This window comes from Neodiprion fabricii, chromosome 2, assembly GCF_021155785.1.
Source record: "Neodiprion fabricii isolate iyNeoFabr1 chromosome 2, iyNeoFabr1.1, whole genome shotgun sequence".
Classification (NCBI taxonomy): Eukaryota; Metazoa; Arthropoda; class Insecta; order Hymenoptera; family Diprionidae; genus Neodiprion; species Neodiprion fabricii.
In genome coordinates this window covers 27,855,776-27,878,383 of record NC_060240.1, presented here as the reverse complement: position 1 = coordinate 27,878,383, position 22,608 = coordinate 27,855,776, and the positions used below count along the sequence as shown (strand labels likewise).

At 38.7% G+C, this 22,608-nt stretch overlaps 2 protein-coding genes across 4 annotated transcripts; both read right to left on the bottom strand.

Moving 5' to 3' along the window:
• Window positions 1–6: 6 nt before the first annotated feature.
• Window positions 7–17,613, bottom strand: LOC124176051 (probable ubiquitin carboxyl-terminal hydrolase FAF-X). Of its 3 annotated transcripts, none has more exons than XM_046556841.1 (33): window positions 17,552–17,613; window positions 16,430–16,641; window positions 15,441–15,708; window positions 15,135–15,360; window positions 14,857–14,991; window positions 14,342–14,498; window positions 13,712–14,035; window positions 13,306–13,563; window positions 13,067–13,165; window positions 12,648–12,922; window positions 12,109–12,310; window positions 11,701–12,030; window positions 11,158–11,492; window positions 10,343–10,583; window positions 9,604–9,741; window positions 9,236–9,511; window positions 8,501–9,137; window positions 8,099–8,379; window positions 7,543–7,794; window positions 6,708–7,309; window positions 6,134–6,307; window positions 5,910–6,051; window positions 5,204–5,508; window positions 4,844–5,094; window positions 4,521–4,696; window positions 4,208–4,404; window positions 3,841–3,968; window positions 3,591–3,757; window positions 3,120–3,376; window positions 2,684–2,913; window positions 2,253–2,455; window positions 1,449–1,852; window positions 7–869 (listed from the first exon to the last, which is right to left on the bottom strand). In XM_046556841.1, the coding sequence occupies exons 2-33, from the start codon at window positions 16,496–16,498 to the stop codon at window positions 551–553; spliced, it is 8,058 nt and encodes a 2,685-aa protein (XP_046412797.1). In that variant the 5' UTR covers window positions 16,499–16,641; window positions 17,552–17,613; the 3' UTR covers window positions 7–550. The 3 variants fall into 3 exon arrangements, with proteins under 3 accessions (XP_046412797.1, XP_046412800.1, XP_046412798.1); XM_046556844.1 differs by having other exon boundaries at window positions 7–872; window positions 1,473–1,852; XM_046556842.1 differs by lacking the exon at window positions 17,552–17,613 and adding an exon at window positions 16,928–17,509.
• Window positions 17,614–18,387: 774 nt separating this feature from the next.
• LOC124176055 (eukaryotic translation initiation factor 2A) lies at window positions 18,388–22,494 on the bottom strand. Its single transcript, XM_046556855.1, has 12 exons — window positions 22,238–22,494; window positions 21,729–21,992; window positions 21,419–21,518; window positions 21,155–21,330; window positions 20,673–20,761; window positions 20,440–20,590; window positions 20,172–20,342; window positions 19,728–19,902; window positions 19,467–19,630; window positions 19,216–19,317; window positions 18,803–19,065; window positions 18,388–18,707 (listed from the first exon to the last, which is right to left on the bottom strand). The coding sequence occupies exons 1-12, from the start codon at window positions 22,263–22,265 to the stop codon at window positions 18,582–18,584; spliced, it is 1,809 nt and encodes a 602-aa protein (XP_046412811.1). The 5' UTR covers window positions 22,266–22,494; the 3' UTR covers window positions 18,388–18,581.
• Between the last annotated feature and the right edge of the window lie 114 nt (window positions 22,495–22,608).

Below are 22,608 nucleotides of genomic sequence, written 5' to 3'. Positions count from 1 at the left end.
TCGCCCTTTCTTCCTTTTTATCTCATTGTTACTATTTCTTTCGCTCCTTATTTCTGATTCTCGATATCTTCCTTTCCCTTTTTTCCTCCACATTCTCTTTCTGTTTTTTTTTTCCACTTGCCGTTTTATCATTCTATCATGTCTTTGTATTCTTGATGGTTAGAAACGGGATCCAACAATATTAACCGCACTATACATTTATACAAACTTGTCAATCTCTTGACCACGATACATCCCTCGTTTTTAACTACCAATGTATTGTAATTATTATTGGTATAGTTGATTACTGGAATCGGTCGTATTGTGGACTTGTCCCAGCTTGACATACGACGCTTTCCATGCACGTATCAAAATGTCCGAGAACAATGTAACTTGGTATAAACAACATCAACCAACACTCCATTCGGAAAAGCAGACTTATAAGGTTTGCTTCAACTATATGTAAGAATGAAGTGATTCTATTCATTCGGCACTGTGCATCTGGTGCAAGATTAATGCAATATCGAAGCGTTCGTAAATGAATGGATCCACCGCCGTCACTAATGGTCCATTATGGATCCTGGCTTGAGCCTTGGGGAGGGTCACCATTCTGGGGGATCGGTGACGCCGACCTCACAATCGATACAGTACTTCGAAGTGAATGAGTTGGTGATGAAGATTCTGATTCTGGATGGAGTGGCTGAGGGTCATGTTGTGGCTGTTGCTGCTGCTGCTGCAGTAGTTGTTGTTGCTGGTCTTGTTGTGGTAGTTGTTGTTGCTGCTGTTGTTGTGGTTGTTGTTGCTGCAGTGGCTGCTGTTGTCGTTGTCGCAGAACACATTGCCTCAACTCATCATCCAGTTCACGTTCAGTTTCAGGTTCATAGTGACGGCTATATACACACACACACATATGCACATAAAGATATGAAATTGTAGTTCAAAACATTTGAAAAACGAATAAAGCATGCAAGTGTAAGTATGAAAGATGTATCGTATAGTGGAATGTGTATTGACATCTGTGTATATTTGGTTCTAGTCGAATACAATCAGTAATGCAGGAATGCGATGGCTTTACATCAAAAGTTAAGTTAAAATTGTGCTGAAATCGAAGAACTAAGTGGTGAAATGATAAAGCCACATTTTCTTCAGGACACGTATCTGTATGTATTTACTATTCGAGTACTTATTCAGTTTTTAGCTCTACTAAGCTAGAATTTGCCTTTACAAAAAAATATGCAGCACAAGTAACTCCGCGTTAAGCAAGTTGTTTGCACCACATGTAAAGTGGTTCTTAGGTGTTACACTACAAGTTGCAGTTCAAACAATGTTTAATATACACATACGTCTCCTGAATACATCTTGAGATGCGAGTTTTGGTATGATAGATGACACAATGAGGTTGCAAAAAGCGAGTACTTCCAGTTACTTGCTCATAGATGTATTGTGAAGTACTTTAAAAGTCGACTCACGCCCAATTCAATTTTTTTCCATGCCTCCTTCTAACAGCATTTCGTGGAGTTTGCAAGTCATGCGATAGTTGTGCCAGTTGTGATAGTTGCACGTACTGCTGTTGCTGTTGCTGCTGCTGTTGCTGCTGCTGCTGCTGCTGTTGCTGCTGCTGCTGCTGCTGCTGCTGCTGCTGCTGCTGCTGCTGCTGCTGCTGCTGTTGTGCATATCTTTCTGCATCATCAGTGGCTTCTTCGCTGGCATCTTCAACCTCTTGTCCGTCATCAGGGCACAATTCGTATGCTTGCTCAAGTGTCTTCTTAGCGCTATTGCTACGCTCCAAAAAGTAACCATTCGTTGATTCATTGGACTGGGCAGGTGGTGACCAATTATTATAAGCATACTGCGCATTTGATGTATACGGTCTCTGCGAAATTTCACAAGATAAAACGGGAAAAAATTAATTATAGTGAGCAACTTAATTGATAAGACCCACAAGTGAGCCAATAAGTGGAAAATGATATTGTGTCTACCATCATTTTTAACTGGTCTCACTGAGTGCGATTTTCCAAATTCAACCAGTAGAAAGGTTGAGTTATAATCAGTTGTACCTTCTTTCACACAAATTGAAGTTGTCAATATGACCTTTTGAGTTAGTCAATTATGTACGTAAAGGACAACACGTATCTCTCGTGGATGCATAACCATGATTACCATGAATACAACTGAATGTACTCACATAACATTGTCATAGATTATATCCGAAATTCCTTACTTCTAGTAATCAGATAAAAAGTAGAAATGTAATTATTTCAATCTATCAAAACCTTGTCAAGTTCTTCTTGTAACCATCTGATAGCAAGCGTCCACTTTCGTTTCAATTCTGGATTAAGGTGTAAGAGCTGATGTGCTGGTCCGCATTTACTGAACAACTGAACCATACATTTAATGCATTGGTAAGCTCGTTTTTGATAGTGATTCTTGCTACGTTGTATGGTCTCGAAAAGGCCCTCTCTTTCTTCAGGTACTCCTGTAAGAAGTAATCTTTTACATACAAACTGTTTCGTGGATGTTGCACAAAAAAGTGTAAATGTTCACATGCATCAATGGTAGATCCTCATACTCAACCATGCTTTACATAGTTTTGTAGCTTGTTATTGACAGAAAAAATTGAAGATACCCTGACATAATTCTTGTCATAGTATAAATAAGCATTTCTGTAACTAACTCTCTATACATGGATAAATACCGTCGATACCTTTCAAAGCATTGTGAACACGATGAGTTTGCCATGAGTCTTCAATGAGTAACATGGCAAGTAAAAGATCTGTGTGATGCCTCAACTCGTGAGTGTAGGCAAAGCCAATTTGCCATAACAATTCGCTGAGTACAGTCCTAGAAAGATGTGGATTTTCCCAGCAACAGTACTGTAGAAGTTTTACTGTATCTTCGGTAACATTTGCATCCTCAATAAGTTTCTTCATGTAACTGTAAGGATGATTAATATCATAACACATGAAACATTTAAGTTGATATTTGTATGAAATCGGATAGTATTTTAACATTCAGAAAGAAAAACATTCGTCGCTCATTACTTTGAACTCGTTAATTTGAAACAATTACTAATAATCATTAATTTTTCATAGAGTAATAATAGTTTCGACTTATTATTAACCAAGACAATGCTTCATTACCTTGTTCTGACGAAGAGTATCTCGGCCGCCTGTGGCTGTATTGGCATAAGGTAGTCTGGCTGGCACGATGGCTCACCATATGGATTTGGCAATGGAGCTGCAGTATAACTCGACTGCGTCCTGGATGATACATCACAGCATCGTAATAACATACTTACAACTTGATGCAGCTTTGTCAGTTCGGGATACTGATATTTTATTGTAGGTCCAGGTCCTTCATCTATTGCTACCAACATGAACGTTACCGGCACGTTCAGCTATAATATATCAATAACAGATGCATCATTATTATGATTTAAAAATATAAAAGTAAACGCTAAGTTCAATCACTAAAGTGATCCTAAAATTATTACACACTGGAGTTGATCCCCATTTTCTTCAAGTCGTTTGTAAGTTAATTTTTTTCATAAATGCGGATAGTATTCTATAATTCAGTTAGGGATAAGATTTCTATTCCTAGTTTATGATTACCTTAAGCAGCTGTGCTTTTTCCGCAAGACCCAGGCTTGCATACATATGAAATAGAGAGAAATAATGGGGTAGGTAACGGCCATGATCAGAGACCTCGCGATGAAGTAATGATAAAACTGCGTGTAAGAGGTGGTCGCTAAGAGTTGCCGTAGGATCCAACAGTATCGCTACAAATAAAATAGTACATAAAATGGCGATACATACTATTCATAAAGTTAAACACAAGATATAAAACGGAATAAAAGCTTACTTGGCGCATTAAGACTAGGTGGCACGCAGGGACCATCCTGCAGTGAAAAATGAGCGAGAAATACCAATATCTTTAGGAAAGCTGTTCGTACCTCAGTACTAGGACAGCTTAGTAGGTATTCACAGAATCTATAATTCAATTAAACGAAGACATTATTAAAGCTATCAATATATAGGTCAATGACTTGCATAACTGTATAAGTGTATGCATTGAATCATCAAATATAATATGTTCAAAATCCTCATAAAGACGGTTAAAATCTTAAGTTGCCAAAGGAGCAAGACCAGAAGCAAAAATACACAGGGACAATATTGGTTTAGGAAATAGCTTTTGCATAGTAGTGGTAGAAAGAAAAACTTGTTTAAACCTGTGGGGGTGGTTGAAGAGGACGTTGTGGGCAAACCACGAACGAACTGCCTTACTACCACGCAGATGATGACAGAGAATGTCATACCAGTCCGTGGCAGCTCCTCTAAGAGTTTTCTTTGTGTGAAAACCGGTATAAAATAAAAATCGTGATGCTAACTGCACAGAGAGCATCGCCAGTTCCTCTGATTCAGGGCTCTGTAAAAAGCAACACATTTATCTTATTTGACAAGCACTGATGATATGCAGTATGTACATAACACACACGCACAGTCCTCATTGAACATTGCCACATGGCTGTAGTAAAAACTTACAAGTCTGTCATTCATGTTCAGCCGATTTACTGTGTGTGGATTGCAGAATACCAACTTTCTTATGAATTGAAAATATTCAGCACTAAATTGATTCCGATTGTGCATAAACTTAATGTTCTGCTTCCTGACACTATATTCAATCGCAGGTGGCATCTTCATCACACCGAGCTTTGTATCTGTGAATAAAAAAAAAGTATTTGCACCACTGAAAAGGTTATTTATCCTTTCCCATATTTGTTATAACATCTGTGTCCTTTTGGACCAAAGGTAGGAATTTGACAAGGTGGACGAATATAGAATTATACAAACAGCGGACCACTCACAGAGGGACAACTCGTTGACGCTTTTCATCAGAGAATTTTCTTCAACATCCAGTCTTGTGTAAAAAAGCATATATGCATTCCACCATCGTTTTTGTCTTCTGTAACTCATTCGTTTAAGCATATGATCAAACACTTCACCCATGTAATCACCACCAAAACACTGAGTTTTCATCTCTTCTTCTTCTTCCATTTTGCATTCAGTTACTTCACCGTCATCAAATTTGTACCATTTTGCAGTCCCATCATTTTGCCTGGATATGGAATCAAAATTATGCTCAGTATAAAATGACCACATTTACGATGCAGAAAAGAAAGATCTGTTTAATATTTCTTTGATATACGTAACTCAATAAAACACACCTGTGTAAAACGTATGAGTAGTAATGACCACCGCTTGCCTGCCCACTGTGAACAACTATTCCACTCAACTGATACTTGGTACAAGTTCCTCTATTTGCTTCCTCAAAGTCGCAATCAATTACCTCACCCTCTAACTTAGCAAGTCCCGAAACCGTATATGGCTCCATATCTAAATCTCTTGGGAACTCAAAGTAGTCGTTGAACTTGATCGCACAAACCCTTTCGAAGTCATATTCGAATCTCTTCAATTGAATTGCCAATATTGGTGGAAGCTTTTTCACGCATAACCGTTTGACAGTTACAACCTGCAAGAGCAGTGATGGTTTTAGGTACTGAACTATGATATAACTGGAATGCTTACTGAGGTGCCAGGGTTTCAGCCGAAAATGATAACTCGGAGGTGAAGTGCTGTCTTTTTCTACTAGCTACTGTGCATGCATGGCATAGTCTAAACAAAAATGTTTTATTGAAAGTTGAGACTGTACCGGAGCAAGAGAGACAGCACTTCTCCTCCGAGCGATCTCTGTCGGCTGAAAGTCAACCATATACCAAGCCATGCAGTGAGCGTTCTAGTTGAATTATAGTTCAATGGCTTTAGTAATGGGTATAAATGAGATGCATAGATCCGAATGGGACAAATGTGGAAGAGAAAAAACGTTTAAGTAAACCATAGGCACACGTTACAGAATATTCATCCAAAATGTACCTTTTTGTTGCATTTGTCACAATGGTATGCGTCAGCTCCCTCAAGAAGCTCACCTTTAACATACTGTTCTAAAGAGTCGAGCAAATTGCTATGATTTCTGATATCTACGCTAATCACACTGAACGGCTCCTCTTTTGAGTACCTTAAATAGAATTGTCCATATTCAATAGTTAGCGAGGACAATAAGAAACTGATGATATCAATTCATAGGATTGACACCATACCTGTGAGGACAACCCTTGCAGATCTTCTGATCACTGTACGAACCACCTAATATTTTGCCCATGATCTGTTCGTGTCCGAGTGCTTTAAGCGCTTCGTCTAAACTCTCTACTAAACTCATAAAGAACTCGACTGCATCTTGCTGTTCCCTCAGATTGACAGGCTCACCCTGAAGTCTAAAAATGTAGTGAAACTTAGAATATCTAAAATATGATATGACAACCAACAAAACTGATACAGTAATAAATAGTCACTATAGTGTACTGCACTTATAAGATTTATATATACAGTGCAACCTCCGAATAAGACCGGACTCGGGCGGTTAGGGGCATATAATTCCGAGAAATGAGTTACCCCCACCCGCGGACCGAATTCTGACCGAAAATTGAGACCAAAACACAATTTCCACGGGCGGACTTATTCAGAGGTTCGCCGCCGATTCTGCGATGTACGACGATGCGTGAAGTAGTGGGGGCAACTCTCGAGCGAAGATTAGGGGAAGTGGACTTATTTGGAGAGGGATTATTCAGAGGTTGCACTGTATGTATATATGTGTATGTGTATGGTGTGTTTTACTTGAAATGTTTCCATAGGCCACGGGGTATATAGTACTGAAGTTTGCTGTAAGCCAGATGACCAAATATTGCTTGGACATGTTTGAGAATGCCAACGTTGTACTCTTTCCTGGACTCATCGGCACCGCATTTCTCCTCATTTGTGTCATTGTCATTTGCCTCAACAGTTTGTTCCCCTTCTGTCCTCTCCTCGCCAGAAAAGTCTTCATTTACGTCGGTCGCAGCGCCTTCAGCCGCCAAAAGACCCACCCTTATGCTTTCTACCATGTACAACTGTTGTAGCACTGAATTCATGTAGCATGTAGCCCCAGCGTTTTTCAAGCCTACAAACCCCTTAGTGGGCCTTGGCCCTACTGGTGGCAGGTAGTCCCATTCAACGAGTGGCTCGTCTCTTTCCGAATAAAACATGTCTGTAAGCATAGTGACTAGAAGTTTCATGTTTGGCACACAGCCTACACAGAGACCGACGAGCAGATCCAATGCAGCACTTGTAGACAGTGGACTTGAGCAAACAGGTGATGTCTGTGGTGAACAAAGTTCACCTGTACCGCAGAGCTGAAGCATCAGCCTTGAAGCCGGAAATACAAAGTCTTCCACCAACTCCTACGTTAAGGGTTAACAAATGAGTAAGTGTGAAATACACAAGTGTCAGGCATGATATGCAATAATTCAACATTTGACGAAGTGTCTAATGGCGAATTCGATTTGCAGAAAAAGTGCGCCCTAAGTGCAGTATTCTGAGATTTCTAACTTTTCTATTACCTGAAGAATAGGGAATTTGCACTCAGTATGCACTTTTTCTGAGAGTCAAGTTCGTCCTAAAATAAGAAAAATACCTTTATTAGATTAACGCCACGTTTCTCATCCGAGCCCAACTCGTACTTTTTACCTGGTGGTAAAAAAGACAGTAATTCCTTGGCCAGGCCAAGATGACCTTCAAGAACAGCTTCTTCAGTCTGACTTTCCCCGGTCTCCCTAACTTTGTCCCTTACTTTCTTTAACCAAGTAATTTCGTCATTCAGCAGGGTTTCGGCGGTAGCTAATGGACACCCCGCCACATGGGCATAGTTCAACAATCTGCAGAGAAGCTGAAAATGAAACAGGGAACAGATTATTTCAAATATATGTAACGTGATACCTGTGCAGATTCAAAATTTGCACCAACTCAATCAATTTGAAATACAGCAACATAAAATTTAAAAAAATGCCCATAAACTAATTGTTTCCTGTGATACCAGTCGCCCCACACGTACAGACTTACATAAGTGCAGAACACGAACAGATGTACACTTACGTTACCGGAATCTAACAATCTCTCAAATGGTAAACGCCAACTTTGGAGAGTTAGAACCCAGCAGCCGAAGTATGCATGATAAATATCACAATAACTACCTGAAAGTATTCGTGGCTTTGTTTTGCATATTCTACCACCGTTGTATTGAGAACACTAAAGAGGAGAGTGATGGTAAATTGGAGTTGTTGGTGACCAACGCTGCACCAGGTGGATATCAGTAGAAATTGATCAGCAGCAGCTACCCTCACTTCCCGCGATACGCTCAGCAGAACAAGATCTATCAAGAACGTTTGCCACATCTCATGTCTTGTGAGATTTTCGAGTGCACTGGGATTAAGCACCAACGCTATTGCTAATACTTCCAATGCTTCCTTACATACTGTGGACAATTGCTTAACGTTAATTAAAGATTATGATGCAGCTAGTTAGTTAGTACATAGTTTTTGTATGCAACATTAATTGAAGAAGAAGCAGATGACTTGGGAGGATAAGGTTTTTACCTAGTTCATCCTCAACATCTGGTTTCCTCTGCTCTTTCTGACAGGTCTCATGCACTGCATGTAATACCTCTGTGGAGGCATTAACATTGGTCAAATTTCCGGTAGACGAAGCCCAAGCCAACCGTACAATTGCACGTATAGTTGCAATGTCTGGTAAGTCCCAAGATAACGCCTGAACAAAAAGCTGCCGACACCTATCAGACTCAGTTCCCCCTGATAACATCTGGTCAGCGAGATGCTGAGCTAACTTTGCTGCAACACTTCGCAACATATGCTCTGTATTTTGATTTGGAACACTGTGCAGTGCCTGTTTCAGTACAGCTATTGGCCCGCGAACGCCACTGTTGTGATTATCGTTATTTTCATGATTTTCCGGGCTAGACGATTGTTGCTGCACTACTTCATCGATAACACGCACCATCACATTTCCTACTACAGTCAGTAATAACTTGCACAATTTCAAAACAGTGAGATATGCGGCTCGTTTCGTTGACTCATCAGCATTCGGAAGAAATTTGTTCTTGGTGAGCATGTCTAGAATGACGCTAGCTTCACCACTTTTAATGAAATTGTATTGAAATTCGAAAGCTCTATCCGACATTGGGTCTAGTGCAGGCATCAGAAGTGCGTACAGTACCTGAATAAAATTGATAATATTGATATACATACATTCATACATTTGTATTACTGTGCAGCACTGCCGTGAAGTATGATGTTATGAGACAAAATGCATACCATCATATTGTATAAGACTTGGCTAGGACTGGCAGCAAAAAATAGGCATTCAACATTGGTGTTTTCTTCATTGCAGTGTTGACTCTGAGAGACATCATCATCGGAGCCTCTGTAACGGCCGAAAAACCATTGAAGACGAGCTACTGTTAACGTGTCAGGGGGTACCAGTGCCAATATATTACGAGCACCATCACGAAGCTGGGGATATTGCAAGCTACACCCAAGGTCAGAAAGTTGGAAGAAAAATACAGCATGTTGAGGGCGCTGCGAGATTACCTACACAAATAGGGTAAAACCAAATTTTACATGAAATATCCAAATATGTGTATTCACTTATACATTTTTTCAGGACGAATATAAATACTCACCACACCAGGTAGATTATTTTCTGCTTCCAAATTTGGCCCATCGTACGGATGATGAGGCGAACTGGTCGAGCTATCAGAACTACTTTCAGGGGAACTAGGTATGTTGCTATTGACCTGACTCAATTTAGCTGACAACAACTGTAATGATGAAAAACAGAGCTTACTTATGATATACGTCGCATATTGGGATCTAAAGTAGAAGCATGACTAGAGCAATGGCAATGTAACTGGGCTAACAGCTGATCAAATTAACTATAATATACGAAAGGAAACAGACAGAAAACTTCTTGTAAGTGATTCGACTTATGCTTAGGTATGTTGAGTTAACACAGAGTGAAATATACGTTGAAAAACGATTTTTATAAATAAATGCGATCCGGTTACTGTAGTATATTTTCTTGCCACAAGATAGCATTCTGCGAGATTTCCCCTCATGTAAAAAAAGCCCAAATTGGGTGTAAATTCGTACCCCTAACTTTTTTCTTATCGGAAATTAGCATTATCTATGAGTTGGGGGTATGAATTTACCCCACCCAAGTGGGTTTTTTTTTGCGTGAAGGTCAGATCCCAATTTCTTAACGAGTATTATTTCAATCAGAAATTTAATAGAATTTTAATCGAATTATACCAGTGACTATTTTACCAGGCACTAAACTTTTTATGAAAATAAGTAAACAAAAAGGTTACAGCAGTAAACAAATATAGTAGTTATAAAAAAAGTCATTATGTGCACACAAACCATTTTGTCTCTTAGCGGCAGTTGACAAAGTAATTTTCTGTCATCGGCTTGCTCAAGAGGTTCTCCGTTGATAAACAAATCTAGTTTAACGTTGGTACCACTAGCTTTGATTCTTCGTAGCACTTGGCGCCTTAAGGATGCAAGTGTATCTTTGGTATGTGTATAAATATCTATGTCATCAACATTACGACCAGGACTAGCAAATCGAATTACCAAAGATAAATGCTTCCCACGAACTGCTCTGTAAACATATATACAATAATTCGTGTATTCTCTGTTTCTCTGTAATGTTGAAAACTTTTTGCAACACAGAATACACAACTTGTATTCGAAACGCTTGTGTTTGATGGTGATGCAACAAATATACTTGTCATGTGGCTTATAAGCAGTCTGACTCAAAATTCAAGTGCTTCGCTTTAAACGTTACTAATCGCTCAATTTTGCTTAGGCACGCAAAAATTGGCCTGAATAAACACTGAAGGTCTGATCATGACAATAAACGAACTGACAAGTATGATATTAAGACTGTATATTGAAGTGGAGTGCTTACGTTGATGCAAGGGTTGGGAATACCATATTGTTCGGAATATAACTCAAGGTTTCTGGTGCTGGATATGCTTAACTTGTGTACAGAATTGAGTTCACAGGTATGTTTAAAGAATAATTACTGAAATACAGTCAAACACTCAGAATTTGCCTTATTTTCAAGGTCCATTCATACTCAGAACAATACACTATCCAGTATGTACAGTGACAAAAAAACGAGTACTCCGCTACCAACTGTTAGTTGGTATTTGAAAAATAACCAGACTCACCGATGCAGCGGTAGAATTTTCCTCTCCCCTGGAAAGGCGGCATCACACTCGTTTAGATACTCTTGAAGTACCATCATCACCCGGCACATTTTCACCGCTTCCATTTGTATTGTATTAGCTACTTGGTCTTCCCGTTCTTCTTTACTGTCAAGGTATACCTTACTTAATACAGATACTGTATCGTAATGAGCCTTTAATCTGTCTAAGCACTCGGCGATGTAAGTTTCGTGAAATGCTAAAACAGAAGCTTGCAGCCGTGGCCCCAAATTCGTGTTTACTTCTTTGAGCAGTTCAATGCCACGATTTGCAATCTCGTCGGGACTGTTTGTAACTACCTGCAGATTAAGAATTTATCATGAGTATGTTCTGTGAATTTTCTATTGATTTGGTCGTTGAGTTAATTAGTAACAACAATATTGAAGTACAATGCATACTGTCAGTGTTAGGATGAAAAAGAAAACATGAATCAATGATTATGTGCTTTTGATAATTGCAGGAATCGCAAATAAAAAAAGCTGAAATTCTCTTCAGAGTTTAACTTACCCGCCACAAATAATCTGTGCCGATGAGATCAACATCATCCATCAAAAATGTCCGCCTTTTTAGTTTCAATTTACCCTCCTTAGAGTTGACAGCTTTGAAAAATCTTTCGTAACACTTTATACCACTCTCTGTTAAGAGAGCAGGATCCAACTGAAGTATGTTGTTTTCAAAAAAGTCTTTGTTTATTGCTGGGTCAAGATCAGGCTCTTCACCCATTAACTTTGAAAACCATTTGAAACAAGCTTCCCGATCAGAAACAAATACTGCTTGCTCCGCCAAACATTGCCATATTTGCTTAGCCTGTTCTGCACATAACCACAACTGGCCATCCTGTACAATGAACAGAATATTAGCACAGTCGTTCATCAATAAGTGTATTTAAGTGTTCACGATTCATTGATTACATACCTTAAGTAAGAACCTCAAAAAATTCAGTCTTTCTTGGACTTGAACAATATGATTGTAACGACGATCCGGCATAAACGTAGTGGCATCGATTTCTGAATTCTCCTTTACTATGCGCCGTACTTTGTCCATATAATTCGTTAAGCTATTTGTAACAAGTATCACAACGGAGTGTTGATTTTGTAAACGCTCTATAACTTCTTGTCTGGAGAGAAAATGTTATTATTATTCCATAATTTTTATAACGTCAGCAGTGTATATTATTGTATTGTTCCGAACATAAACCAAGGTTATTTGCCATTGACAGCCATCAAAATCGTCCTCGTCTTATACGCGGAACTGTCTTATGTGTAGATAACTAAGAAATCCACCCTAAAATACTGTCTCAGAATCAAGGGTCATCTTATATGCGAGTTTGGTTTATATTTGGAATATGATAACTCAAAAAACTTCCACCAAAACAGAAGTGACGGTTTCTCATATTTACTACGCATAATTGTATCATGTAATAATTATTTAGGTGTCAGCACATCCATAGTTACCTGTAATATACGTGGTGACTACGCTGACTAACGCCCATATTTGGGTTTGGCTCATAGAGACAACATATTTCACGTATCTGTTTTAAAGCAGGTAGAGCCCATTTGTCCCCGCTCTTTAACTCCTCAACACACTTGTCAAGCCATATTGTTTTTTGGGCATCCCGCTCTTGGGAGCAAGAGTAATCTAATATTTTGACATGAGCATTCAATGCCTGGTCCATTATTTCCGTTGGTACCTCGTCAGAGTGCGCAAGATTCCAGAAAAGAGTGAGCACCTAAAAATTTTTCAAAGAGCAAGGAGTTATAAGTAACAAAATGGTTTCATAATGACAAGTCGAATATTTTCCATCGGGTTACTAATTACAGGCATCTAAGGCCAACAAAAAATTTAATTGATTCATATGTTATGTACTTCGAACCTTATGTGCCATTACGCCATCCTTGTCATCCTCAGCAAGTCGTCTTATTAGTTCTAATAGCTTTTCACGTTGCTTCTTGTTCGCGGTCTTCCAACTCGACTGAAAAATGTGTACATGCAATATTCAGACAAGTTATTGAAGTCATGCGGTCACGTAAATGTAGATACATTATACATTATACTGTAAAATACCTAAAGTGAACGCTTGGAAATATGATTGTAATAGATAAATTCACCTACCTGAAAACACTCAAATAAGTGGTCCAGTTGATCAGCACTAAAGTCCCATGCCAATTTGGCAAGTAAATCATGAACATTTTTCACTATGGCCTCGTGCTTGCCAGCCTGAGCAGCCCATACTGCATCCAAATCTTGGACAGTCAATGCACGCTCCTTGATGATAAATCGAAGAATCTTTTCCAGTTTTTCTACATACTGAGGTTGATGGAGAGAATCTCTTAGAACAATTTCCAACACTCCGTTGTCTTTGATCCATTTCTGAAATTACGATAATTAAAACGAATAGGACAAATGCAGCTGTAATAACATGAAAATAGAATTCAGAGCAAATTGGGACTATAATTATATGATGCAAGGAAACCATATAGGATTAAGCACGCAAATAAAGAGTAAAAACAAAACATACCGCCATTCTCTCTGCTGTAAGCCATTCTTCTTCGTCAAGACCTGGATTCCGATGGGGATAGTAGCTTACACTGGCAATTACTTTATTAACCTCGTTTAAAGCGTTCATTTTTCCATTGAAGGAAGATATTTGCAGAAGTCTCAGTATCATCTTTAGTCTTAATATTTCTAAATTCTTTATCATTTCATCTGGCTGAGGCACACGTGACACCAAACACTTAGTGGCCTTGATTATTGCCGAGATGGCATCATTTTTTGATTCGTTCTTGGCTTCCTTTTTCAACTCTTCGTCTGTTAAATTATCCAATATAACTGGAACCATTTCCTGTTTAATTTACAGAAAACGTATTATAACATTTGGAGTAATAATTCCAGCGATTCAATTTTTCATGCAAAGAGGAGCAAGTATTTATTTATCTCAATATTGTGAATGAAGTTATGTTAAAAACATTTACCCAAATGTAAGCACTATTTCAAGGTTTTTAGAATTTGATATTTTTCCAGTTGTACAATTATAGGTATACAAATTACATGTTGAAACGACCATCTAGATATTTTCCTTTTTCTCTATTTTAAAGCTGCAATATACAGAACTACGAATGTATTGCTCAGAACCATAAGGCATACTCACCACTATGGGCATCAGGTACTTGATAATTGTATGAACAGTCAAAAGTTCGTAACATTGTCCGAAAGGTTTGATCAAAGCGTGGATCACAGGCACTGTCAAATTCCGCCCACTTTGAAACCTCGAGAGTAATATTTCAAATCCATTCAGGCTTCCAAACCTATGAAATATTTTCATTTTTTTTACGTACATACAAATTATCTGCTCAAAAACAGAGTGAACATCCAAGTTTTCAATTTATGAATGATCTGGTTTACTTTTTTTGATTAATTAGCAAAGAAATCAACAAATTAGATAGATGCACGATTCATTAAAATTAGTGAACAAGGAATACAATACTAAGGGATTCTTACTGTGAAGTGGCGTTAGATGGCCCAAACATTCTACTATTGCTTACAACATATAAAATGACAAAAACTGACATCTTTTCAGATCTATATAATCTTTCAAAAAGCGTAATATCTTGTGCAAGTTGGAATATGAAAAGGTTATCGATTAATATTTCAATAACAACTTACCTATTTATAAGATCTACAAGCCAACCACGAGGGCTTCTGGGGTCGGATGTAGGCCGAGCATATAGTTCTTCATCTGGGATATTACTACCTTGTGGTACAGTCTCAGAAGCTCTGGCTGCATTGAAAGTGTGAAATCTGAAAATATCAATGCTACTATCAGCAACTCCACATTCAACATTTGAAATACCTCATATGTCCATGAGAATGTTTGATATTCAAAGCACAAACTACTCGCTAATTATGTGTTTCGTTTATTTTATAATGAAAGAATAACATACTTGTTGTTGGGATTAAACACCATTGCGAGTAAGTCCAGAAGAGGAAACCAGTCTTCGTCCAGCTTGAGAACACAAAGTTCCACCAGACGTTCGCAGCTCGCATTTATACAGTTATGTATATTCAGCTTCCAGCTATTCACAGCGTCGTCAGTCAAGATTTTGGTGAATGATATTGTCAAGCCTTCACGAAAAAAGCGCTGGCACGCTTCACTTTGGACATCTAATTCTAAAAATTACAAATAGCATCACAATGGTGACACAAAAGGCAAATATTAAATAAATTATAGTTAATCAATATTCGCATACTTTTGCGGCATAAATCAATGCTGGCTTGCATCAAGCATTCTAATTCTTGTTCGGGTAACACGGGAACCACCCAACGAGGGCTAGATATTTTCTCATCCAGCATTGCTAGCTTAGAACGGGGAAAGTCAGGCTCGCCGTTACGTCTTTCATTACTGTCATCTGCAGGGTTAAGAGGTTCGGTAGATATTTCACTCTGTCCGACATTCTCTGTCAACTGAAGCCCAGACATGGCATCGACCAATTGCTGAGGCCCTGGTGGGCTATGGATCTATCGGTAATATTCTCAGTTAACATCTCCATATAAATATCACATCAACCAACTGCTTTCAAGCATCGTTTGTCAATTACTTGTAAAATTAGTATTTCTGATTAAACTCTGAACTGGAAGTCTGTATGAGGATGAAGTTATTAACGTTACTAAAACGATGCATGTTTAAAAAAATTCGATAATTCGCAGCTTTGTGACTTTCCAAAACTTAGTAAACCGTTATATACAAAATGTACACTGATCCTGAAAAACCAACGCCTTGACAGTCATCTTAAAATTGCCCAATAATAATTTTTTCTCCTGATGTGTCATTACATTAACATTACTAACTTCAGCCTCGTAAATCGCAAAAAAAACATAAGAGTAATAATAGACAACATAATACTTTTTCTATACCCTTGTACATCATAGCCATATAGGATTGTGATTCAATGAGGCAATGAGGCCGGTTGATAAGATGAGGATGAAATTAGTAAAGTTACCGTACCGATGTATGTTTAGGAAAAATACCTATTCCGCATTTTTACAACATTCACAAATTTAGTACATCATGATGAACAAAATATACACTAATTCTGAAAAGTGAACTCCTTGAAAGTCATACTAAAATTTCCCAACAATAAATTTTTCTCCTGATGTATTGTTATGTTAACGTTATCAACGTCAGCCTTATGTGATGAGAACTTATGGAACGTATCAGCTCATTGGTCAATTAGCATACCTGAGCAGTTTGCTGCTGACCTTCGGGAGGGTCTACCCCGACTCCCTGTCCCCTTGTGGCAATCGTCATTTTGCAGCCTTTACTCTGCCCCAATTATTCTATGATCCTTTGGTCCTTTGGATGCCACCACGACAATGAGCATCCGACACATTCAATGGCATTAAATATTATATCCTAAAGGCCTTGTTCCACTAGCTGTACATCTACATTATCTAAAATAAGATTACAAAGAAAGGGTGATTTTCAGTACTTTGAAAAGGTTCAAACAAACTTGTGGATCTCTGTGTGTACCTGAGAATCAATTGCATGCAATGCAATTGGTTACTACTCAATTAAATGCGATACTTTTGAGTACCAAATGAGACACTGATCATTAAATGCACATTATGAAACCAGAGTTTACAAGTATATCAAGGGAAGAAAAAGGGTAGTAAGAACACATCCCCATCGTTATAGTAACCAAGAAGTCGTAGCAACTTGAGCCAGGAGTCTACGTACCCGGGCCCGTTGTGTGTCACCGCGACGCGGCTGTCACGCGAGGGTATGAACCGTGAAATCGTCGTGAAGTAAGATACTCTTCAACATCGTTACTGGGAACGTTAAAAGTCGGTGTCTACGTCAAACGGATGATTTAGATTATGGAAATCTAACTGGCGAATTGCGGAGACTGACCGTTCACTATGACGTTGCAAAAACATGAATATAGGATAGTATTATGAATTAACAAAGAAACTTTGTCAAAATTTGTTCGCCTAGCCTCGCCACCGGACGACTTCGCTTGCAACTTCTTCGTCAGGCTGTCGGGCCTCGTAACGCGTCACAGTAACATGAAACTAACCACTAACGCCTAGCGAAGCTATCTCAGAATCCCGACATTTCATCAATTCATCCGTGATGACAAACTTGCCGAGGGTGAACGGCGGTACAATATTTTTCGCCCTATTCACCCGACCGGGTATCCAGACAAAATGGCGACTTTCTTAATGATTGGCACTACGGTGATGAATATCAAACGTGGTATAACGCGTATCTTTTCACCCTTCTACTTCCAAGTTTCCGGATTACAATCACCCCCTGTATCGCGGACGGTTCACCGTACCATATTATGTGGTGATAACCAACCTTTACATAATAATTGTTGTATAAATTAGTCCTGGCAGTTTTGACGTGACGTTACGAACTCACTGCAAATCTGTAAACACTAAACACGACCGTAGCGCTGCGTTCGCCTTACCCCGCCCTGCCCCGACCCGCGGCGTCGTCGCTTGTCTAGCATTGGCGTCACAACTGCCGCCACCATCGCATTATCGCCGGCCGCAAGTCTGTTCTGTGCTAGATCTATTATTTGATGTTTCTGCTTTTCAGCAATATTTTGCCAAGTCCCGGAATTGCTAGAACTCACTCGTATGTCACCGATTAAATCTTTCAAGGTGTATGTACTTCCAAAGCAAGTATTTGTCTACGAAAGACACGATTACATTTCTATCAATAAGGCAATTTAAATTGCAGTCAGAGTCAAAGAGAATCTCTTTGCTCAGAGCTATCACCTGCGTACCTGCACAAGCAGCCCGCGAAACTTTAAATCATCTATTTCGAGCGACTTGGGACAATTTGCTTTCTCTCTCCGTTGACCGAAGATATTTCGGTTCTCTGCTCTTGTGGTTTGATATTCAAGGAACACATATACGTATACTACACGAAAAGATTTCTGTCAGCTGTAGATACTAGTCATACACATTGGACATCACCTTCAAAAATAACTGGACGAAATTAAATGTTCGATCCAAGGATTTTCCCGAATAATTTGCCACGTTTAGATGACGCTTAAAATAGTTTTAACAAATCAGAAAAATTTCACGATCGAAATGAGACATACGACGGTGCGAGATTCGGATGATCATGAAAAGAAAATGTTACCCTATTAACACAATACCTACTATTACGTATCTATGATAGGATTGCGTTTAATAATTTATTTCTGATAAATCTCATTAAACTGTACATAACATTATGAGCAATTGGTAGGCTCACAAGCATAGTATATATATTCGTGTGTATAAATGTGTGTGCACATTGTGTACAATATTTATTCTTCGGATTGATACATGCAATCCAACTGTTTTGTTGAGATACTTTTGGAAAAAGGTTGGCATCATAAAACAAGTTGTTCAAGTTCTTTTAAAAGCTCAGCTTCCTTTTTAATTTTATCCAACTGATTTATCTCCAAGTGCTTGCCTGCCTCCAACTGTTCTTTCAACTTTGTTATCTGATCCAGCTTCTGCAAAACAAAAGTACAAAAAATAAGTTTTTCTTCCTAAAAATAATTACATCCTCTCTATTCGCTGAATCACGCAATAGCATTGGTTTACTTACGCTTTTAACTTTTTTTATTTTTTTGTTTTTCTCTGGATCATCTGTGAGGCAAGAATCCGAGTCTACAACGTTATTGCACGAAGGTCCATTGAAACTCGAATTGCTCGGCCTAGTCTGTTGGCACGTTGTTGTTATACCTGTTATAGGCGCTGTCAACGTTGTTGTTGCCACAGCCTCCACTCCGGCTGCTGCCTCCAATTCTTTCTTTGCTTTCTTTGCGTCCCGCTTCTTTTTTAGCTTCAAAGCAGCTTTAGAGGGATTAGCTGTAAATTAGTCAAATTGCATTAGGTATCCAGATTTAGTTGTGACAAATATCACAGTCTGCAGCATTGAAAAATTCTCTACAGTTCGGTATTCTAATAATTGATTGTATGAAACAATAATTCAAGTCATAGTCCAAACCTAATACTTACATTCCGAACTGTACCTAGGGCCTGGTTCGTCTATATCATCATGTAATTTGAAATTAATAATCTGCCCCCTCGCCGAAGGTGGCCGATATGCTTGTTTCGAAGCTGTTTATAATGGGCAGATAAAATAAAGTTAGTACATCACTAACCACAAATTACCGTGATGTTATCATCAGGGTAAAATTTCAAGTTTATTATCATATTCTGAGAATCAAATATATTAAGATATTTCTTTGAGATCTCCCTCTACCAACCTTGAGGTTGACTGGAGGTAATCCCTTCCACAGCCCGATAACTGATCGGTTTTTCCATAAACGTATTACGAGGGTAGGTCTGCCACAGTACCTCCCACAACTCTTCCTGCTTGTTCCATGGCCTCTCATAGAGCAGGGTTCCCGTATAGTGCCAAATCTTGAATCTGTGATAGGGTATATTATTTACTTACAATTACTTGATGGTTAATATGTGTTACAGTATGTCAGTTGTAGGGAAAAACTTCTTTGTTTGTATCTTACCCATTTCCCATACGAAGTCTTGGAGCGGTAGTTGCGGTCACAAAATGCTCACCGTCAGGTGACCAACGAAGCAACGTCGTATCCGGAGCCTCAATTTTGGCGATAAGTTTCCTGCTTCCAACATCCCAGAGCTCGACACCACCATTCAGATTGCCGAACCCAGCCAAGATCAAAATTTCACAGCAGTCAAGGAATTTTGATTAGTTCATTGAACAAGATTGTACTTTATCATAAACGTGAAAAAGAATGGATTTTGTTTACACTGAAGCAATGTTAGTAAGTTTCTTGATTATATGTGAATTGTAGAGTCTCATTACAATCAGTCTAAACCACAGTGAAAATAGTTGCAAAAAGTTAGATTATTACATAGTCCTACAAGAAAAATCTGCAGATTATCTGACATTACCAGCAATTTTTCCTCAATTGCGTAGAAAAAAAGGATATTGTTCCCCTGTGGATTGTAGTATATGCTGTTCCGGTGTTTTGTGCCAAATTCAAAGACTGGTTCACACTTGAGATTGAACAAAGTAGTTTTAGCTGGCATGAATCCATAAATTACACAAAATTCCACATGCTTTGGTGACCATTCAACACTATGAATTGGACCTTCCTTCCCTGCAAATAATCTTATTGAATCAGGTTTTCAAATGAAAAAAAATCGTTACAGGAATCTAGTCATTTGGACTTGAAATTCGATAAAAGTGTTGCTTACCAAGCATTACCATTGCAGTTTGACCTTTGGTATCAAGGTAATGCAATGTTTGTTTCCCGTAGTATGACGCACCTGTTTTGTCTACCTCTGTGCTTGTCATCAATAGTGCACTAGTTCCTCGTTTGTTCCAATATATATCCACTCTATCAGACTTTAACACAGTAAAATGCAATTCACATGTAAGTAAATATTTACATTGTAGAAATGTCTACCTTGCAGGCACTGATATTTACCTGAAAAAAACTTTTATTAGCCAAAGACTGTGATGCTTCAAATTTAGGATATTGAAATAGTCTGCCAAACGAGGGCTGGCCAGATGATCCTGCAAATATATGCATAAAATTACCAAAATTATTGCAGAGAAATTCGGACAATGGTTGGAAAATATCATGAATTTACGGTGAACAAGGAAGATCAAGTACACATATGTCAAGATGAGGACAGATTTTAGATGAATGAACACAGTACAGCGCATGCTATGAACTGTTGCCAATCTATTGAAAAAAATCATATCTAATCTCTTGTATGACATCTGTTATGCCGTTGATGAGCTATGGGCATGACTCCTTTTTTCCAAACATTATGTCCACAGCGGTTTGTGGTGTGCACTGTACTACATTCATTTATATAAAATCTATGCATGGGTTGAAGCATGTGCACTCAACCTTCCCTGTGTACCATAAACTCAGAGTATATGGAAATATAACTTATTTACCTGGCATGTTGCAAAGGATATGATAGGGGGGATTGCCTGTCGCTACACTAAATTTTGCAACCTTAGCCATGTTTATCCTATTCACAACCTTAGAAAAATCGGCATCTTCATAGAAGTTGACAGTGCTATTAACCAGCATACCACATATCCTTTCATCACTGGACCACTGAAGCTCCCTGGCATTATTTACAGCAATGAATTATCATCAAATTTTGAAATGTGTGGCAAACCAATTTGAAATTGTATGTATCTTCCCACCCTTACCAGTCCATTTGTTTCTTATGAATAAAATCCTTGACCAGCTCTCCATTTTCAGATTTCCATATACAGAGGTTTGGACAGCCCTGGGGATTAGCCTGCGATACTGAAACATGGATTTTGTGGTAGAGCAAAAGGGCCTTAAGCATTTGCTATAACATATCAATGGAATATCAAGTTTGCACATTAATTTGATCGAATCATATTTTCAGAATATTTTAATCATTAATCATTAGAATTGCCGAATTTATGTAAATTTCTGAATAATCAATATCCTATACGCATGGAAATGAGAATTATGAAATATACAACGTACTTATAAATGGTTCCCAAGTTGCTAGGTAGGTTCCCTTGGGTGAAAAATCTATGGCAGAGATCTTAGGCCGTTTAATTTCAGCAACTATTTGCCAATTTTCGGTAGCAGCTATCTTCAACGATACTCCATTTGTCCAGACGTAGTATCTTCCCTCAGGGCTGAAAGCCATGAGTTTACAAGATCTACTGGCATCGCGGGGGAAACCACTGACTGGCTCATAGGTTGGTGGACCCTGGCCCAGACTCGTTCCTGTCGAACCTCGCACTGTAGATAAATACGTTTAACCATATAAATATTATGTATACATTAATTCATGACTCAGTGACTTCAATCTTTCCACCTTCTGCATTGCACGGTGAAATCTCTCGAGCAGTACGCTCGTGAACATGTTCTGCAGATATAGCCTTCGTACGTGTTACGCAGGATTATCTGGGGAAGCGTGAGCTGAAAACACTAACGAAACAACGGAAAACGCCGGCGAGAATTATCGTAAAAATTAACTGACTTACCAGCGATACAAGGAACGGTCGTGGCCATTTTGTAACTTATATTTCTGCCCCTTGCAGAATCCGAGTTAATGCGACATTTTCAGATATGAATTTGTGCTTGCAGAGGGTTCCTAAATTTTTGTAGATCTTTCTTCTTCCTATCCAATTTGATAAACAAGGATGCCACGATTACGTGCATTCATGTACGTACGAAACACAATTCGTAGCTTCACAAATACTGTTGTACTCTACCGGGCTTGAATTATAACTGGAAATGCGATCGCAGCGATCGCAGCGGACAAGACTAGATACGTGTGCGCTTATACTAGCTGCTAGTGGCAGCTTCGCTCACATACTGGCATGTATGCAACGGTAGTGTGGTCAGGAGTGAG